General features: G+C 40.2%; 1 protein-coding gene across 5 annotated transcripts in view; it reads left to right on the top strand.

The window, feature by feature from the left end:
- NRG1 (neuregulin 1) overlaps positions 1-22,160 on the top strand; it is a 492,259-nt gene that overhangs the window by 366,588 nt on the left and 103,511 nt on the right. For all 5 annotated transcript variants that reach the window (XM_083419878.1, XM_083419879.1, XM_083419881.1 and 2 more), the window contains 2 exons: positions 2,091-2,141; positions 3,890-3,940. In XM_083419878.1, the coding sequence (XP_083276004.1) occupies positions 2,091-2,141; positions 3,890-3,940 (102 nt within the window). The remainder of the gene's footprint in view (positions 1-2,090; positions 2,142-3,889; positions 3,941-22,160) is intronic.

The following is a 22,160-nucleotide window of genomic DNA, read 5'->3' as shown; positions in this document are numbered from 1 at the left end:
ACTGTACATTGGAGAGAAGTAATAAAAGTATTTTGTGTGGACACCTAGTGGCTTTGTATGACTGGGAATGAGTACAATTAATAGAGGAACTTCCTTGTATTTTGCATAGCATTCAGTATTTCTAAGAGTCTGGCAGATCTGAAGAATTGGATTGCCATAACTACATCTATCATATTCCATCTGGCATATTCATTCCTTCAAATGTCTGAAATTTCTTCTGCCTGCTCTTACCATTCTAAGCCAGAAAATCCTGATACATCTTGAAATAAGATTGTTTCATGTTGAACTATAGACACCATATAGCTCATATAGAGAGGTGAGATACACATGCATTATGGCTTTTCATACTACAAGTTGAAAGTTTACAGTTTAATTGAAAGACTTGTCTATTCAGGTATCACTAAGAACAACCCTAGCAATCATCTTGGGAGGTGACTAATAGTTATATTTAGATGCTTTGTCAAACGGTTCATGTGTTACACAAGAGTTAATGTCCAGAATTACCATCAGTAACTGAAGTATTTGTGTGTGTGTGTGCTCATTGAGATACTACTTTAGCTGGAAAAAAATCAATTTTGAAAATAGACACTCAAAACATTTTTTCTTTGGTACCACTTCTGCATGAATAGAATTCTAGGTCTTGGATGGGGGGGGGGGTCATCTAGCCCAACCTCTTGCTCAATTTCAGATGCAATGACAGCATCCCTAACAGATTGGCTACTAATGGATGGCTATCTACCATGTACTAAATAGCTTCAGCAAATGAGAGTCTACATTCTCTTCATGATTACACTGTCAAACAGCTTGTACCATTAGAAAATTCATCCAAATATCAGCTTTCCTGCAATTTCTACCTAGAAGGTCTAGTCCTGCTCCTAGTCTTGTCCTCTGGAGCAACAAAGAACAAGTCTGTTGCATCTTCTGTGTGACAGGCCTTCAGATATTTGAAAGCTGTTACCATGTTTCCCCCTCAAATGCCTTTTCTCTCCCGGCTATGCATACCCAACTCTTCCAACTGCTCCTCATAGGTCATTGGCATCCTTGTCCCCCTCCTCTGGGTGTGCTCCAACTTGTCAGTGCCTTCTTCAAAATTTGGTGCCCAAACCTCAACACAATACTCCAGATGTGGCTTGACCAACGCAGAACAGAGTGAAACTCTTGCTACTTTGTACAGTTCTATTTACACAGCTTAAAACTGCATTAGGGTTTTTTTTTAGTAGTCATACTGCAGTGCTGGCTCAACTTCAGCTTGTGATCATCTAAGATACCTAGATGCTTTTTGCATGACCAGAGGAGAAATGACTGGGAAGAGCACAGAGAGAAGAAATGCCATGGTGAATCTGCACCAGTGACACCAGATGCCTTTATCTGCCCCGGCGGCAATAAAACATGTCTTTCCCATACTGGTCTGTAGAGCCAGAGCAGGTGCTGTAATTCTCCAATGGTTTGACTTTACCCTGGATGGTACACTTTTCCATTGTCTCTCGAGATCAATGGATGCCCACAATAAACACTTCTGTGAAACCAGGTCTCCCATATCTTATACTTGTGCCTTGTTCTCCCCCCTCCCTTTTTTGTACAGGACATTTGCACACATCTATATCTGTTGAATTTCACCTTACGTGATTCAACTCTGTGTTCCAGATAGAGAACATATCTATCATTTTCCAAGTTCTAATATAATTCCCCATGCTGGAACAGACAGAGGCAAAATAGCAATCGAGTAAAATTAATTCACCAGGAAATGGCTTGCCAAACTCTACACAGCCTTCACTTATGTCAACCCTTTTCAGTTTTGCCATTTATGATATTTAATTGATATGATACTTTTTCTGATCCATCCACTTATAAGATGTAATTTTCCTAAGACAAATGAAGAGTTGAAAGAAACCAAACCTCACTAACTGTCCTAAGAAGAACTAAGTTTTCATTTCTTCCCTGTTTCTCAAAAAAACCAATTATATTAGACGTTTTGGGTTATATTAGAATTTGACTTTGTTTTCCCTGCAAGTTACATCAGGACACAACCTTTTACACATGGCAATGCCCTGGCATGTGTAACTGCTTCTCATTTTTGTTTTGTTTTGCAGAACCCACCAACATGATACCAGTTTTGACAAAAGCATCAAACACATCCTCACGTAAGTCAAGTTGAAATGTTTGCCTCCTTGAAGCAAATTCTGCAGGCTCAGTCTTTCTCTACATCTTTACAGTTTACCTTACTGGATCTTCAGCATGTAGGAGAAAAAAGGAATCAATCTGATTTCCTAGATCTATATCTCTGACTTTGTTTAATGCAGTGGTGATACCTCAGATGGAGTTTAGTGCCACCATCATCTTTAAATGTGGTCTTGGGTTGCCCATTGCAACAGCCAGTCCCTTACAGTAGGGCTCTAGAGATCACTGTTTATAACTTGGAACCTGCTAGGTGTTCATCCTTCCTTCTTCCTTAATAATGGCATCTTTCTTATTTGGCATAGTATGTAGATGCATCTAATTTCTTCTGCTGTTGCATGTGCCTTCTTGTAGCATGGCAGTGCTGAATTTCAGTGCTTTTGGAAGTTTTGAAAAAGCAATATCAGAATAGGTCTTTTGCTTCTATGGTTAATATCGCATATGCTTCCCTTCTAGGAACATGCATGCTGTATAAAATATTATATTAGTGGAAGCATTTTAGATCTGTCCTTATGCTGCCTTCCTTGGGATGGTTCTCAGGGTATTTATAATGGGGGCCACATTCAGGTTTTCTATTAACTTTTCTTTATGATGTCACAAGATTGAGTTCCACCTCCCTGATAAGTACTTAATGTGCATACTGCATACTGCATGCAGCTGCTAGTTCTGCTAATTTGTCAACTTCGTAGGACATCCAGTTTTCTGAGAAGCCTCTGTTTAACAGAGACTGGCTATAGAATGAAATGGGATCATTTCTGAACTAGAGCAAAAGGATTCCTTTGCAACATTAATGTGTATTTTGAAATTGTCTTCAGCCTATTCTTGGCTCGTTTTTAATCGGTCCTATGCTCATTTTCCACACAGTTTCAGAAGCCTAAACAATCCTGATTACTTTCCTAGTTCTCTTTATTTCAACTAGTCCTCAGAGTCATTTTTTAATTATTTGTCAGCTGGTCTGTATCAGTTCTTGCGTTTTACATTTTAAACTAATTCAAGTTGAGTTTCTTTTCACTCTAAAACTTCCGCACGTTACACTGGCTAATCTGAAGCTTCTTTAAACTTGCCTCTTGGTTTGGCCTTCCCATCCTAGCATGGATATTTTCAAAAGAGCTACATGTTACAGATTCTTTGTTTGCAGAACCATCTAAACATAGCATTTTTTTCTTGTGAAACCGAAAGTCCAATTGTCATGAGCCAGGAAGTGTTTTATTTCTTGCACTTTCTGCCAATTTATGTAATAAAACAAAGTGATTCTTTTCAACCCTTGAATTTCTGGGTGGCCTGTTACAAACAGCTGAAAACATTTCCCAAGCTCTACCTATTTTGTGCCAAGGACTATGGAGCTTGCTTATTTATTTAATGGGTTATTCATAGTGTACCTAAGACATCATCAGATTGCTTTCTCTATTGTTTATATATTGAATTTATATACCACCTTTCATCCTTGGATCTCAAGGCGCTTCACAACATAAAAATACAAAAAAAAACCCAAAAAAAACCATGCTAAATACAAGAACAAACTGATAACAACTCCCCACACACACGAACACAAAAACACATTTTTGAAGATATGGAATATCAATCAGCTTTTCAAGATTCTTCCTTTCCAGAGCTGCTTTTCCTTCTTTTTGGTTTTTCTGGGAATGCACTGTGGGCTCCAATAGGAAGGCAGAGCATCTCTATTATCTATCATATTGCCTTCTGTGTATTGCAGAACTTATAGACAAGATTCCAGCATCGACTGAAGGAACAAATACATCTTCTTGTAAGTACATACTCATAGCAATCTTACTGAATTCATACAATGCTTTCTTTCTGGTTTGTTAGTACACAATAAATATTCAGGGCTGCAGAAGTTTTCCAAAACATAAGCAACAATGAGATTTTCTAGAAATGAGTTTGGACTTCAGGTTTCAGAGGGAGAGAGCAACGGAGACCTAAGTGTGCCACTGAGAGGAGGGGTCCTTTTCCCCCTTCTTGGCATGTTTTAGTCTTTTCCCCTGCTTACAGCAGGGATGGGCAGATTTCCATTCTACAAAGATTTGGCAGAAGTGGAATAATATAATTCTGCTAAAGCTACAAAATGGATTGTGGAAGTTAGAATGGTGGGTGTGATGACTGCAGGCAAAAGTTGTGCACTAAGAGATATCTCTGAAAGTGTTTTTCTGACACAGAATCATAGAGTTATAAGGGACCCCGTGGATTAGGTAATAAAACTCCTTGCAATGCAGGAATCTTAACTACAGCATCCATGACACATGGCCATCCAACCTCTGCTTAAAAACTCCCGATGAAAGAGAGTCCATCACCTTCCGAGGGAGTCCATTCCACTGTCGAACAGGTCTTATGGCATAGAGTTCTTCATGATGATTAGTTGGAATATCCTTTCTCATAACTTGAATTCCACATGACAGCCCTTTAGATATTTGAAGATGGCTATCATATCACCTGTCAGTCCCCTCTGACTCAGTCAGGCTAAACATACTCCTCTTACTCAGGCTAAGCAACTTCTCCAGACTCTTGGTTGCCCTCAGCACAACTTGTCAGTATCCTTTTTAAATTGTGGTACCCAGAATTGGACACAGTACTCCAGGTGTGGCCTGACCAAGGCAGAATAGAGTGGTACTCTTCCTTTGAAGGACACTACTGTATATGTCTGTTGATGCAGCGCTAACTTTATTTGCTTCTGCATCACGCTGTTGACTCATGTGAAGCTTTGGTCTACCAAGACCCCTAGGTCCCTTTCACATGTACTACTGGCAGTCCAGCTGTATTTGTACAGCTGATGCCTCCTGCCTATGTGTAGAACCTGACATTTGTTCCTACTGAAATTCATTTTGTTAGTTTGGGCCCAGTTAATGTTACCTTGAATTCTGATTCTGTATTCTGCGGCATAAGCTACACCTTTTGGTATGATGTCATCTGCAAATTTGATAAGCATCCTCTCAATTCCTTCATCCGGGTCATTTTTAAAGACGTTGAACAACAACAGGTCCCGGACAGAACGTTTTTCCAGGATGATGAGGAACCTTTAGAGAGCACTCTTGGGGTTTGGTCAGTCAAGTTAGTGCATAAGGATGCTATGTCTCATATTGGAGGAAAGGTTGTGATACACCACCATTTCATTATAGCAGAAGTAAGAGTATAAGTGCCTTATCTCAGATTCCGGTAGTCCTGCCTTATAGGGGCAGGTGGTATATTGTACTGTATTGTATCGCATTGCATTGTATTGTATTGTATTGTACTGTATTGTATTGTATTGTATTGTAGGCACTCCATCACAGGATGAGGCTGGTCTGTTGTGCTTGGGGGTGTCATTTTGGTATGCTCAACTAACATGGAGGGTGTAAGGATAAAAAAGTGGGAAAACCATCCATGGGACCCTGAGCTCCTAGGAGCAAGAGTGAGATTGAAATGTCAGAAATGTGTAATATATTCCACCTGCTGGCATGGATGGTAGTTGTCTGCAAGCAACGCTTCAGAGGGCCATCTTTGCCCATTGAGGCTATTCTAATAGCCCATCGGCATGACAACTTTAAACAGCACTTGACTGATCCAGTGTGATCTTGGGAGCCTGGAGTTCATCTCTGCTTCCCAGCACTAATTACTTAATTATTCCTCTTTTAACGATAGCCCAGACCTAGTGCTCTATATGAGATAGACCATTGGACTGATCCATTATGACAGCTCCCGTGCTCTGTAAAGCCTACCGTGCAAAACTGCAGATGAACTATATATAACTGACCTTAATTCACACTGGTAACTACAGCAGAAGTGAAATATCTAATTTTTCCAAAGCATCTTGACCTTGCTATGAGGAGAATTGAGGGAAGTATGTCTTAAAGTTAGTATTAAGATTCCACTTGCATATTATACTAGCTATTGGATTGTTTCCTGATTTTAACTGGGTCACACAATATTTATTTTTAGGTGCATATAGTAAATAAATCTCTATGAACAGCAATAAGAAATTTAGTATTTTCAAAGGTATCCAACACCGTTTTGAGGTTCAAGCTAAATTTCATCCTTCTATGCTAATGTAAAATAGAAATACGTTGGGGGTCCACATTTTAAAACGGATGAGCTCAACATTTACAGTTGTGTGTCATACTGCAAAGATGTTATTTAAAAAAAAAAATGTCCAAAAGACAGGGGGAAATGGAATTGGCCTCTTAAGAAACTGATTTTCTTATTCTAAACACAACTAACTGAACATGCCTAATGGATTTCAGCTTGTCTCCCCCCCTCCCACCAAAGTAAGCATGGCTGAGAGCAGAATGACTATTCTTAAAGTTTCACAAGAACATTTCATGCTGATTGGTATTTCACAGTTACGTACAACTTGTAACAGCCACCATGAGAACAAAGTAACTTTCTTTCCCTTCTATGACAATATGGGAGCTTATTTTAGAAAATTACATATTAATAACACCTTTGCACCAAATGTTAGAAAATTACCATAAGACCATTAGGAAAAAAATTAAGAGGCAAGCTTCTATATGACACTTTTAAAGAAACTTTACCAAAAACAAAGAACTGTGGCTATTTAAGTCTTCTTGCAAAACATGTTTAAGTAGCTAATTTTCCTGAGTTCTTTCGTTTAATATTTTTATGGAATTGCTTTGGAAAACACATTTAATATCCATAATTTTGCAGAAAAGTGTTTATTTGATGCAGTATCACTCCAGTACTTTAACTGAAGATATTTTATTATTGAATATTTATTTATACCCTGCCTTTTTGCCCCTAAGGAGACTCAAGGCAGTTTACAGATAAAAATAAAAACTACTTAAAAACATAGAAAAAGTAATCCTTAAAAACAATTATGCATAGAGAGAATTAAAACTATATACATATATAAAATATATTAAAACTATATCAATAATTGCAATAAAAAAACAGCACAGTCCCAGCCCATTCATTAAAAGCAGTCAGTTTCCCAAAAGCCTGTTGGAACAAAAGAGTCTTCACCTGTCGGTGGAAAGAGAAGAGGGAGCCAGTCTGGCTCCTCTAGGAAGGGAGTTCCAAAGTCTGGGAGCAGCCATGGATAATGCCTTCTTCCCGCATCCTTACCAAGCACCTGTGAAGGTGGCAGGATGGAGAGAAGAGCCTCCCCTGAAGATCTCAAAACCCAGGGAATACAGTCTTTCAGACTGCTTGGACCTAGGCCATGGAGGTCTTTATAGATCATAACCAGCACTTTGAATTGTGCCTGGAAACAGACCAGTAACCAGGGAGTCATGTGCTTGCTATAACCAGCCCCGGTCAACAGATTGATTAGGATGAGAACTGATTACTTTTGAATTGTTAGGGAGTCCAAGAGAATGTGAAAATATTCATGTACGGTTTTAATTAATTAATTAATTCCACAATAATTGTATGGTTTTAATTAATTAATTCCACAATAACTACAAACGACTACATTATTGCTTTTCAGTATTGCGATTTGTTTGGAGTGAAGAAAAGTGACAGTACTCATTATGGTGCCACAGGTTCTGTTTTTTTGCTGCAGCAAAACCAACATGGCTATCCCTCTAAGAATCCACTTAGTACAACGTATATTGCAGAAAATTGAGTAACACAGGGCCTGTTTCCTCCTCGCTTGTTGCAGGATCGAACTTCCCCTGCAAGTGAACAAATAGCTGACGTTTAAAATTTACTGTGTTTTTCATTAAACATAACTTCCGAGCTCTTCCTTAAAAGTCTTTGGATTAGTTAAGCAGTAGATGCAGTTTTTCTTGTGTGTTCAGGGTTGCAGTGACCTGGAACAAATCACTTGCAATCTCCAGTTCTTTTGCATTTTGCTGGTAAAGGAGAAGTTGTTCTGAAATCCTATACCCTAGGGCCTTGGTGGCTTGATTTCATGAGTTTTAAAGTTAACTGGCTGCTTTTACACCCAAAAGGGAAATGCTGTCATTTTGTGTTGTTAAAGGAGGAACTCACAGAAACACGCTGCTTCAACATCACAAGAAAATAACTATAAACTGCGCTTTCTAAACACAAGTTGTTTTAAAATCAAAACATGTACACAAATAAGTTTAAACTTTTAGTGCAATGGTGAAATTGAATCCAAGACCATAATCAAGGTAGCCATGTGTGATTGGCTATACAGTGGTACCTTGGTTGTTGAACAGCTTGGTTCCCGAACAAATTGGCTCCTGAAAACCACAAACCCGGAAGTGAGTGTTCCGGTTTGTGAACTTTTTTGGAAGCCGAATGTCCAACGTGGCTTTCTGCGGCTTCCTATTGAGCGCAGGAAGCTCTCGCAGCCAATCGGAAGCCACGCCTTGGTTTTCGAACTGTTCCAGGAGTCGAAGGGACTCCCGGAATGGATTAAGTTTGACAAACAAGGTACCACTGTACTCCCAATGGAAGGTGAATGCATTTAACTTGGGCGGCAGCCCTACACATGCCATAGCAAATTTTGAAAGTTGGTGTCTCTAATATGCAGAATCATGCGTAGAGTTTTCAAGTTTTATTGGACACACTTAAGCAGCTCTCGGCATTGGGATATGAACAATGAGAGTGTCACCCCTTCTGTTCAAGCAAGTGTTGATGCACCCCTAACCAAATGCCTATGTAGAGCCTACAAGCAGGACAAAAGTCCTGCAAAAGCACCCTGCCCACTTGCAATTCCCAGCAATTGATATTAAGAGGCATACTGTCCCCAGTAGTGGAGCTGTAACATAGCTTGTCTTGAGCAAGATACTATATCTAGCAGACTAATGTACTATTTCACAGAGTTTTGAAGATTAAACATTCAGTATAGGTAACTTTGTACTTGGAAAGTGTTGTAGGAATCATTGAGTAGTGAGTTTATTTTTCTAGGGGCACTATTCCTGAATCTCTGGAAAAGAACTAAAACAAATAGCCTTCTAATTTTCAAAATACAAAAATGCTTATCAGATCTGTATATATTGAAGCTGGTGCATGTTACATGTGGCCTTCTGTGGAACAGCAGTCTACTGAAATGGGTTGAACTATTTGCCTTCAGTCCAAACCCATTTTGGTACAAAAAATAGTATGGGTTTTTCCATTACTACCTCTGTCAGCACTTTGTTCCTTCTTTGACATAAAAAATATGGGTTCAAAACCTAAGCAAATATTCACCTAACTTGTACATAATTGGATAGTGTTCTGAAGGACAAATATATACATATTAAATATCAGTATAGATAACTTGTAGTCACAGAGTCAGGAATAAGTCCTTCATATATTCAAGTTCAAATAATAGTTTATGTTAGGGTTCAGAAATGCTACTCTTATTCAACTTTTTATATTTCTTTGAGAATATACTTTATTGTCCGTGTTTATAGCCACTGAGCTTTCGGTAAAGAATCAATCAAGTGCATATTGTTTGGTTAAGACTCCTTGATATTTATCTGGTTTATCTACATCTCAAAACATATTAAGACTTGCCTGTTTAAATATAATTTAGACAAATAGACCATTTGCAGCTGAAATTAGCCATCAAGGAATATTCATTGCTTTGTACTTTTCAGAGATTCTGTTTGAAATATTTACTATTATATTAAAAAGAGGGAAACATTGAGGGAGAAGATAAATTTGCTCAAAAGCTAAAGGGGCCACATGTTGATTCAAAGCCTGCAGTTAAAAGCCTACTCAACATCTCTTAAAGAGGATGACGCCTATGGGGATGTAATTAGCACCTGGATTCCTTCCCTCTCCCCTCCTTGCCAATGTCGGAGGCAGTTCTGACTGCCTTGGCAATTGGACAAAGGGTCACTCTCCCCTCGAAGCATCTCCACCCATGACCAGACACAGAGGCACAACAGGTAACAACATCGGAGCCAGGAGCACAGGGTTTTCCCTGCCACATAATTACTTTTCTCATGCAGCAGAGATGGAAAGTAAATGTACAGGCTGTTTAGTTATTAGCATGATAAATATTCATAGAGAACTGAACACATTGCAGAGCTACAGCAGTTGAAGGGCACTAAATATCACCCATATGGAATTTCTGTGTACGGTTGCGTGGCAATTCCCGCCCCCTCCCCAGATGGAGTAAATAAAGACACCGGACACCAGTATTTAGGTTAATGGGTGAAAAATGGCCACAACTTTATTGATTACAGGTAAGAGCGGTATTGGCCTTAGGCATTGGCCCTAACAGACTATCCGGTCTAACTGGGAAGGGTTAAGCACCAACAGGGGGAGCCCCCGAGATGCACATCCCTGGGTGCTCCCCAAGGGGTTACTGCTCGGGGGCGCGCTTTAGGCCCTAGCCTCCGTAGGTTTCGGACGAGGCGACGCCCCCGGAGTCCTTTAACGAACTACCCTTCAAAAATTGGGGGAGGTGATGGTGCTCCTCCCCACCCCCAACCTCATTTGCATAACAATACCCCTGCCAATGCCTAACCGCCACACGAGCCAGGCTCGCCGCCAATACCCTCAGACCTGTAACCAGTCCCTGATTCCCGCAGTAAGTTTGTGACTGAGATGAGATTTGAACCAGCACTTCCTAACTTGCAACTCTTTTATTTGCTACACAGCATGCTTTTTGAGTTTGAGAAATTCCTTTTTTTGTGCTTTCCCATCCAATTTGACTGGCCTAGTATGTCAACAGAGCTGGCCTTGGGCCCCTTGTCCCTTAAAATCAATATGTCTCCTATCACTGAGAACTTTATCACACATAATGTGATAGCTAATATGTGCTCAGGAGGGAGCTGCAACTAATACTTGATTCTTGACAAATTTATTTCTGTGACATCTGTGGTTATAAATCAGTTTGGCACATTCACACTTTGTAGTTTTATGTATGCACACAAAGCATATTGCATTAATACCTTAAAAAGATAATGTGTGAAGCAGCTTTAACTCAGCTTGATCTTTTATTTATTTGTATTTAGAAGGGTATCTTGTTCATGCTGAATGTTCGGGGTGGGCAATAGATGTTGAAAAAAGGAAATCACCTTTTTTCACCATAAAAATGTGATCTAGTTCAAAATTTCCCTATGCTTTGCTGATATAAACTAGATTGCTAAAGTCAATAGGCATTACAACTCTTCTGAGGCATCTTTGTTCACAGGGATACTTGGGCACTGTTTGGATTTTGTGAAAATATGTGGCTTTTGTTTTCAAGTTTAGAAGATGCACTTAGCAACGTGTCATTGTTATATTTAGTAACACCTACTGAAAGGTCTGTGTGGGAAGAACAGAGCATCTAAGGAAAAAAGGCTTTGGGTAGAAAAACCTGACAATTGGGAGCAATTTGTACATGCCGTCACCTCAGAACTTTCATTTTTTTATTCCATAGAATAGATAAAGGACTTCATGCTGGCATAATAGCTGTGGTCCGGGTTATTCAGTTTCATTGGATAGTCTTATATGCACTGTCCTTTTGAGATAAAACAATTAAAACACAGCTAGTTGTATGGTCTCTCCAATAGAGGTCCAAGTGATAAAAAGGCAATGACAAGTGTGAACAATATTGGAGCTGAAAGAAGCTGATGCTGCAGTCACAGGGGTCTAAGTGAAAGGATATATAATGATTAAATATACCTGGTAGAATTGAAAAGGTATTAAGGAATGATCACTATCAGCTATTTTCTGCGTGTGAAAAATAGATATTTGGGATTGGCAGCTGAGACTGCTGGTTGGCAATAGGAATTGTTCAAGAATTTTCAAGTTGTTTTATGGGGGCTTTATGGGATTGTGATCCTAGATATTAAAAAAATATATATAAAGAAACAACTTGTACACATTATAAATGTTTAATTATGCAGTGATATATACAGTGGTGCCCCGCAAGACGAATGCCTCGCAAGACGGAAAACCCGCTAGACGAAAGGGTTTTCCGTTTTGGAGGTGCTTCGCAGGACGAATTTGCTATGGGCTTGCTTCGCAAGACGAAAATGTCTTGCGATTCCTGGGGTTTTTTTTCCGCTCCCCACCCCCTTTTTCTAAGGCACTGAGCTGCTAATAGCCTTTTAGCAGCTAATCCGCTAATCCCTTAAGCCTTTAATAGCCGCTAATAGCCGCTAAACCGCTAATAGCGCTAATCCGCTAATCCGCTAATGGGCTTGCTTCGCAAGACGAAGAAACCGCTAGACGAAGAGACTCACGGAACGGATTCTTTTCGTCTTGCGAGGCACCACTGTACTTTATTTCTTTATTCAATATAAAGAAACAACTTGTACACATTATAGATGTTTGTTTATACAGTGCTATATACTTTATTTATTTACTTATTTATACATTGGATTTTACAGCAACGGCAGATGCTAGAGTTGGAGGAGGAAATTCACTGGAGGGGTGTAGTTGGAAATAAGTGCAGACATTTAAAGATAATAAGCAGCTTGAGTCGTATGCATCATAACATGATGGAAAACCAGTGCAGGGATTTGAGAAGGGTTGTTACTACAATATTTTGAATCTCTTACATTGCTGTGAAAATGTCCACTCATGACAGTAGACTTCAGAGTGGTTCTTCTGATTACTTTAACTCTGAGACATGGTCATAGAATTCCAGTTCCTATACAGAAAGTGTTACTAACAAAGTGTGTTTCCATTGGTACCGCATCTACAAACCAAAGTTCTAATCTTTATAATATATTTGAAAAACAGAAAATGGACAATAAGAATGTTTAGAGTCCCTCACAGTATGGGGCTTCCTCATACAGGCTGCTGCTGATTTCTCTTCCAGCTTTTGGGTCTCAGTATATCACTTTGTACTTAACATGCTCTGATTCAAGTGACTAGTTTGAGTTGGCTTCCAAACTAGATGCAGATTATTTACCTCCTGTGCTTTGCATTTCTAAAATGTTGGAAATTGTGGAACAGATGACAGGTTGCTTTGTTTTTTAAAAACGTAATTTATAGAGCTGGTGTTTGCGAGGTTGTGATTTATGCAAGGCAGGGAAAATTATTCTGTTTTTTTAATGGCAGTCATGTCTGATTTCCCTCACTTTTATAATACTTTCCCTGCTGTATTTCATCCTTAAGCATAGCTTGCTAGTTCATAACTGTTTTGCATCTTCAGTCTGTTAAAAATGCATGGCGAGTGGGCACAAGAAGCTCGTTTAGATTGTCAGGAAGGAAGTTGTGGCCTTTTGAGTCATTGTGATTTATGAATATTTGGGTGATGTCAGTGTTTCTTCAATGAGTACATACATATCTAAACACATGCATGTTTCTTCTTCCGATTGCCCTTTTTATGCTGCCTGCCTGCATCTTGGTAGAACAGTAGTACCTCGGGTTACATACGCTTCAGGTTACATACACTTCAGGTTACAAACTCCACTAACCCAGAAATAGTACCTCGGGTTAAGAACTTTGCTTCAGGATGAGAACAGAAATGGCAGCAGGAGGCCCCATTGGCTAAAGTGGTGCTTCAGGTTAAGAACAGTTTCAGATTAAGAACGGACCTCCGGAATGAATTAAGTACCTAACCCGAGGTACCACTGTACAGAGGTACCTTGGGTTACAAACACTTCGGGTTACAGACTCCGCTAACCCGGAAGTAGTACCTCGGGTTAAGAAATTTACCTCAGGATGAGAACAGAAATCATGTGATGGCAGCAGTGGGAGGCTCCATTACCTAAAGTGGTACCTCAGATTAACAACAATTTCAGGTTAAGAACGGACCTCCGGAACGAATTAAGTACATAACCAGGGGTACCACTATAGTTGTTTGTTGTGGATATTAATTTTTGGCTCAGAGTTTACTACAGTGAACCTTCCTAATTTTTGGAAGCATAGCAATAGAATCCTGCTGACCGCAGTTCTAATTCGAAAATGAGGGTAATATCTGGCTATGAGTGGGGGCCGAGGGAATATTAAGAGAAAATGCCCATAAAAGCTAGGGTTTGCCTTATGAACTTATGAAGCTATTGGCAAAATAACAGTACGTCGGGAGTGTTTTTATTATTTGGGGGAACAATTCATAGCAGAGAGTTGTTCACATGTTTTCTGGTAATAGTCTATGCCTCTTTGAAAAGTCCTTGATGTACCCCTTCAGAATCCTGACTTTGAATTACCATTTTCGAACTTGTGTCTTGGGATCTGGCTGTCATGCTGAAAAATATGCTGCCAATGAGATGGAGGTAAAACTGCTGCGTTTCTGGTGGGGGCTATTCCTCACCTTGACCTTCATATCTGAAAATCTCAAAGTAGTGTAATATGTATGTAAACAACAAATTTTTAAGTTATACAGATAATGTGTTTTATTGTTCTAATCCCAAAGGATTTAGGAAATCCTAAATTTTAGGAAAATATTTAAACATTTTAGTAAAATAAAATGATCTGAGTATCAGGTGCAAAAATTGACTATTGTTATCCTTGAATATGGGGACGCAGGTGGCGCTGTGGGTAAAAGCCTCAGCGCCTAGGGCTTGCCGATCGAAAGGTCGGCGGTTCGAATCCCTGCGGCGGGGTGCGCTCCCGTCACTCGGTCCCAGCGCCTGCCAACCTAGCAGTTCGAAAGCACCTCCGGGTGCAAGTAGATAAATAGGGACCGCTTACTGGCGGGAAGGTAAACGGTGTTTCCGTGTGCTGCGCTGGCTCGCCAGATGCGGCTTTGTCACGCTGGCCACGTGACCTGGAAGTGTCTCCGGACAGCGCTGGCCCCCGGCCTCTTAAGTGAGATGGGCGCACAACCCTAGAGTCTGGCAAGACTGGCCCGTACGGGCAGGGGTACCTTTACCTTTATCCTTGAATACACTACAAAAAATAGGTAAATTTTTTAAAATAACCAAGTCATGAGTTACAGACTCACAGACTCATGCTTACAGACTCATTCATTCACTCACTCATTCATTCATTCACCCCAGTATACCTGAAGGAGCATCTCCACCCCCATCATTCAACCCGGACCCTGAGGTCCAGTGTATAACAGTGCCCCCAGCTCCCAGCCCCTCTAGATGGTCCAGAAGGATGCTATGGTCAATTGTATCAAAGGCCACTGAGAGATCCAGCAGAACTAGGAAACAGATGTTTTTGCTGTGAAGATTCTGCTATATAAAAATTACTGGAAACCAGTTTTGGTATAATGGGTGATATATTTTCTTTGATGCTTGCTTGCTGGATGCTGTATGGATTTAACAATGAAAACGTTTTCTTTATATTCCAGAGAGGTAGCTGTGTTAGACTGCTGCAGCAAAAGCAACAATAAATTCTAATCTTTAAGTACTACAGGAGTCTCTTTATTGCTTTGTTGTCCTGTAATACAATAATGAGAAGAGTTAGAAGGATTGCTGATCATTTAAAGCAGTAGAACAAATACAAGTTGACCTTATTCTAGTTTAATCATATCCATCAATACCAATTGTATCTGTTTGGGATTGCAGACTTCTTATTGCCTTTTATGACTGTTCTAGATATATTTCCCCTGTATTTGTGTATATATAAATATATGTAAATCAGCCAACAAAATGCAACACTTCAAGGGGTCTGATAAAGCATGTGTGTGTGTGTGTGTGTGTGTGTGTGTGTGTCACAAGATGCCTTTTTGTTCTTTCCACATCAGACTAACATGACTTGCCTTTCTGGAATTCATCAGCAACCTTGGAAGGTAGAGGCTGGGTGGGATTCACATGTGTAATAAAGCAAATAGTGGATTATTATTATTTTTCTAGTTGCATAAAATATATTTGCTTCATTAGTGAGCAGCCCTTTTCCCTAATAGGATTAGCGCAAAGAATTATAAAGGATCTCCTTATCCTCCAGCACTCTTGTTCCGTACGCCACAGACACTGAAGGGCATTTGTATGGAAAGTGTATGTCAGCTGTCGGAGCCTAGCTAAAGAGGTTGCTGGTAATCAATGGCCACATGGGAGAGACAGAGCCATCATTCAAGTGGAAGACTGCAGCTTTTCCTGCCATGGTTCTCAGATTCACAAGGACAAGAAGGAAAAATAACGACTTGTTAAGTGCCACCAGCTATTAACGGTACACCGCTAATAAGAACTTGGATAAAAGGTGAAAGTCCATAAGATAAAGAAGAAAAACCTGAGGCTTGTTGGCTTCCCCACTTTTTAAACAACATTTTTTGGAAGATTGTATTGCTTTTAGTAGAATTCTACTCAACCTCTTCTACAGCAGACAAACGTAGCTACCCGGTTGTTGTTGTTGTTGCTACTGATGCTGCTATTTCATTTAAAGGTAAAGGGACCCCTGACCATTAGGTCCAGGCGTGGCCGACTCTGGGGTTGCGGCGCTCATCTTGCTTTATTGGCTGAGGGAGGCGGCGTACAGCTTCCGGGTCATGTGGCCAGCATGACTAAGCCACTTCTGGCGAACCAGAGCAGTGCACGGAAACGCCGCTTACCTTCCCGCCGGAGCGGTACCTATTTATCTACTTGCACTTTGATGTGCTTTCAAACTGCTAGGTTGGCAGGAGCAGGGACCGAGCAACGGGAGCTCACCCCGTCGCGGGGATTCGAACCGCCGACCTTCTGATTGGCAAGTTCTAGGCTCTGTGGTTTAACCCACAGCGCATACTGCTTAATGCCAAAATAGGCTTCCAAGCAGTTAGCTTAGGTAACTAGGCTGCTGCAACAGGACCTCACCTCACACCTGGTTTAAAGTGTTGAATACTGTTGGTTAAAAATTAATACTTAGATAATCAGAAGCCATATTAAGCATCTTGTGCATGGGTAGGCAAACTAAGACACGGGGGCCAGATCCGGCCCAATCGCCTTCTAAATCTGGCCCGCTGACGGTCTGGGAATCAGCGTGCTTTTACATGAGTAGAATGTGTGCTTTTATTAAAATGCATCTCTGGGTTATTTGTGGGGCATAGGAATTCATTCATTTTCCCCCCTTCAAAATATAGTCTGGCCCCTCACAAGGTCTGAGGGACATTGGACCGGCCCCCTGCTGAAAAAGTGTGCCGACCCCTGGTCTTGTGAATTTCCTCCCAGGGTTGGAGTTACTTTACTAGAATAAAAAGTATGAAACATAATGGCTACACATGATGCTCCTAGGTGTGCTTGGAAAGAGCATCGCTGTCCTATGTATGTCAGTTTCACCTTTCTTGAAATGTTAAAAGATAGAGTTGGGGGGTTTGTTCTTTTTTTTTTTTTTACTTCTTGCTTTTACTCATTCAGTTTCCATGCAGACGCTAAATTCTGTCACTGCTCACACCACGTGCCTTCTGGAAATTGCTGAGTAAATACACTTGCACTTAATCACATTAATAGATCAAAGGAAATGTGCAAGCCTATTACAATCAGTTAATTGCTACAGAATAATTTGAGGTTGTCTGCTGGGGCTCTGCAGAGCTCTGCTGTCCCCACAAAATCAAACATGGTTTGGGGGGGGTTCCCCCCTTCCTAAATATTATTTGTTATTACTTAGCTATTCTATTTGGCAAGACTCTTGGTCTAGCTCATCACCTTAATGCACAGCCTCATGGTTCCCTCTGCCAATAACTATAACTTACTATTTCAAAAGTAAACGGCATGCATAGACTTTCTAGCTGCTGCATCCACATCAATAATGTATTAGGCTTCCTGTACTGATGGATGTTGGTTGGTGCATCGAGAATGTGGGAAGGAGTGGCTGGACAATGAGCTGTAGTAGAACGGACTGCAAACAGTTATGACCCTCTAGACAAATGTTTTTTTAATCTCATCAACATCTACTGCTCAAAAAATTATTGTAATATCTTGGGTGCTTTTTTAAAAAAAATGGCAAAAGCTTAAATGATTAATTCTGCCCCTCCCCGTTTTACACTGGATCTTTATAACACTTTCGTTTTTCTTGCTGCAGCAATTCTGGAAGCGACTATTGTCCATCCGCTTGATGGACTAAAATAACCTGGTTGGTGATTCTATTTTTGTTTTTGTTGATGCATTGCACTGTGTTCTTTGCAGCAGTTCAGAAGCTGCTTGTACTGATACAGAGCAGGAGAAGCTCAGCTTTCCTGCTGATCGGTCAAAGCAAGGTTAGAATTCTGCGAAGGGTTGTACGTAGGGACCGTAACATTTAAAACACAGTTAGAACATGCCTGAAATTGTCTTTTTCCTATCATAGCTGTGAAGACATTGAATTTGACCTCTCTTCCCTTCTTCCTACCATACCGCTTTCTTAGTAGAATCAGCATCTTCTTAATGACTTATCTGATTATGCAAGCTTCCTTGGATTTGATATGGCCTGATCATTGATGATCAATTAGGCTGCCTTACATCCACAAAGAGCCAACTTGGAATGTCACCTGTCAGGTGGAGGGGTGTGTGGTTTCAGTTTTTATTGCCAGGAGATGTGTACATACCAAAATTGCAAAAGGGGTAACAAAGTTTAGAGCTGTATGGCAAAAGTGTAGATTTTCAAAACTCCTACTGTTGATTTGGAAGTAATAATGCCACTGGCGGAGGAAGGGGGTGCGGTGAGTGTGGTCCACCCCGGGCATTATCCCTGGGGGGGTTGACATCGCCGTGCCCCCCCCGGGACACTCGCCACAGGCAGCACCCTCCTGGGCCGCTCACAGCACCCCCCTGCCCCTGGGACGTTCACCATGGGTGGCAAAATCACATTTCAGTTTACCAGAGTGGACAAAGACTGCCTCTCCTACCTCACGAACCCTCATGCCAGATTTGACGATATTTTGAGAGGCGACATAACCTGTGCCAAAAAATGGGTGAAGTCAAACCAATGTGATGTTTTACTCTGACATCTTGAATCAAAATGGTGGTTGATGTCCCAAGATAGATGAAGATCGCCGTCCCCACCAAAGGAACCAAGTTTGGTGATAATATATTGAGAGGTGGCCAGACCATAGAGAACAGATAGCCAGACAGATAAACCACTTTCCAGAATATATACTATATTGGCTCGAATACAAGCCAGCCTTTTATTCCAAATTCCAACCGTGAAAAATTTAAGTGCGGCTTAAATTTGCAACCTTACAAAAAATTGGCTTTTATGATATCACTGTAGGATTTTCTTTTACATTTGCCATTTACAGGTGTGAGTGGCTGTGGAATTTAAAGGGAGCGGCTTATATTTGTGTATTGTCTTTTCTTCTATTTTCCCCTTGAATTTTAAAGATGCGGCTTATTTGCGGGTGTGGCTTATATTCGGGCCAATACGGTAGATGTTTACCTGTAGTTTTGTGTGAATGAACAATGTACTGGTGCACATTCCTAAAGACTCCTTGCTTTGCTTCAATTGTTTATTTCATCTGGTTGGTGCATAATGTAGAATTGTCTTTCAACAAATGCTTCATCTTCTAGGAGGTTGCTGCATTCAAGAATATGCTGGTCTATTGAGGAATCCATTTAGGGAGTACAGTGAATCTAATTTAAGGAGCAGCTGCTGGATATTTAAAATCTGACAGCTTTTAGTGGCAAGAATAAGACTAATTGTGCTAATTCTAAAAAGTAAACAGATTTAGGTCTGGGTGGCCAACCGAGATTAATGGTAGTAAACATTTGTTGCATTCTCGTGGGCAGTGGAAGGGTTCTTTGAGCAATTTCTCCTTTTAAAACAGTGTTTTTCTTCTAGAATAGTTTACTTGTAAAAATAGTCGCCTGTACTAGGATGTTGGAAAGCTACTTTATCTATCTTCCTTCCAACAGAATCCTTGATGCTAACAGATTGCTTCCCTGCTTAACTCTTGGCAAGAATATAAATTTAAACTGGGACAAATCTTGATTAGTGTTCACAATTTGGCCACAAAATAAAGTAAATCTGAAAATTCTCCAGCCCTTTTTTGTGTGGGGTGTTGTAGGTCACTGACACTGTCCACAGTTGTCAATACATCCTCTTTTTTATAGCAGTCACAAATTGTATGTGGGATCACACATACTGTCTGGTACTGTCTTATAGAATAGCGCCTGCCTGCCTAGGGCTTCTGTTGAGTAAGTCCCTTTTCCCCCTTTAAGTCGTTTTCAGCCATGGCACTTACCTAGTCCATTATAGAAAGCAGAGCAAGTTATATTCAAAGCATCTCTCGTCATATAGTGTCTGGCAGGAAGGCAAAAGATCTCATGTTTATATGTCAAAAAATACTTTCCTGGACTAAGGCTTGTCATGCTTCATGCATGTTCTACCCGATACACTCATGAACCAGGTTTTTTTTTCAAAGACAACTCACAAGAACTCAGTTCCGGCACCTCTCAAGCGAGCACCATTGCCATTCTAAGAGAAGGTGTTCATGAGAAGTTCTGGTACTACTTCTTCTAGAAAAATAGCACTGCTCAGAACCCTTGCTAATTCATCACTAAATGGCTTGGGTCCCAAGCACCTGAAAGAAAGAACATTTTCTCCAATACCTCCTGACCCAAAAATTGCTGTCTGGGAGAGAGGCCTTACTTGTGGTCTCACCAGTGTGAAGAATGAGGACGCAAGATAGGTCATTCTCAGTGACAGCATCTCAGATATGGCTCACAAGGAAGATCTGTTAGTCCCCCTTTTTATCTGCATAAAGGAAATAGGTAAAAACTTGTTCATTTATCCAGACTTTTGGCCAATATTTTAATGAAGTTTTAATTCCCGTCTATATTATTAACTTCTGAATTGTTGTGTGTCACTTTATTATAATGAGATCTACCCTTGGGCTCACCAAGATCTACCCTTGGGCTAATAAATAGCGATAAATTATGCAAGGGCATATCTCAACTGTCCTACCTCACAAGGAAAGCAGAAGGAGGTTTTTGTTACAGCGTGACTGTAAGGAAAGAATATAATAATATAAAAAGCTCAATTGAGATGAAATTGAGAAGAGTGTTTAAGTGTGCAAAACAGGTCTGCAAAAGTGGAATTCCATGATAGTCTGGCAGCCATGTTTATTCCTTCATGTTAGTTTAACTTAGTCCACAACTTTAAATAGAATTTTGGTGAAAAACTACTTTCCTTCTTTCTCTTTTGCCTGTACTGTAGTTACTTGCATCATAGCTTAGCAGGGTTAAGGTATGGATAATGTATTTCGTTTTTCTTATTGATGTAGCTGTTGCAAAGCCTTGGGAATCATCAAAAAGGATTTGAACAAAGGACTTGGAAATAGATCTTAAGTCAATCACAAAGCATCGTTACCAGCAGCAAGTTTACTGCAAAATCTCTACACTTTATGCAATATTTCAGTATGCAGTGATTTTCTCTGGTTTTCTCTTAATGTCACTGAATGCAGGTCATTAAATAGCTTTTCTTTCTACATTTTCTGTTATATCACTTTATCCTTTCTTCCACGTTCTATGATTTCACAAAAGGATTTCTTTCTAAGACTGACTTTGCAGTCCTAAAGTAAAATTATAGCCCCCTCACCTAATGTGGATTACTTTATTAAATCTCATAGATCTTAACCCACTTGATAATAGTTTTTGGCTATGCCAAATGCCACTGTTAATAACTGGTGGCAATTGTACAGCATGCGACTCAAGGATGGAGTTTTGTTTTAAAGTGAACATGTGGTTCTGAGGTTGCTTTCAGTCATGGTCTCTGGAAGTAGTTTCTAGTGAGAGGGCCCTTGCCATGCTTTATTCAGTTCTGTTCAGTACCAGACTGATGTTAGTAAAGCAGAACTGATTCAGAACAAACTGACTGAAATGATGCATAGGCTACAGAGGCTGACAGGAGAAAAGATTAAAAGAGTGAAGGATGTGGAGGTTGCTCAAAACGCTGCTGTGCAGACGAGATGGGATAGCAGAGGCCTGATAACCTAGGGCAAGAGAATCATGTCTGAGCAATCATGCAAGGATGCTTTTGTAAATGAAAGATGGCTTAATTCTAATTTCTCTCTATCTCTCTCTGATGGTTTATATGATACAGATACAGTATCTCCTCTCTCTCTCTCTCTCTCTCTCTCACACACACACACACACACACACACACACAGGAGGGAGGCAGACATGCTAGTAAAATTGTGGATTTGCAAGACTTGAATTTGTTCCACTGAGAACAGTCACTATAAAGTGGGTCAGAAATAGAACATATTTTTATGTATTTTTGAAAAAAATCACATACATAATGTGAGAAAAAAATCCAGAAAAGTTGCTTGGTTTGCAGCAAAGAAAAGAAAAGCAAAA

Source organism: Podarcis tiliguerta (genome assembly GCF_965153285.1).
Source record: "Podarcis tiliguerta genome assembly, chromosome: 17".
Classification (NCBI taxonomy): Eukaryota; Metazoa; Chordata; class Lepidosauria; order Squamata; family Lacertidae; genus Podarcis; species Podarcis tiliguerta.
The sequence above is the reverse complement of the archived record's forward strand: the minus strand, read 5'-3'. Positions and strand labels throughout refer to the sequence as shown.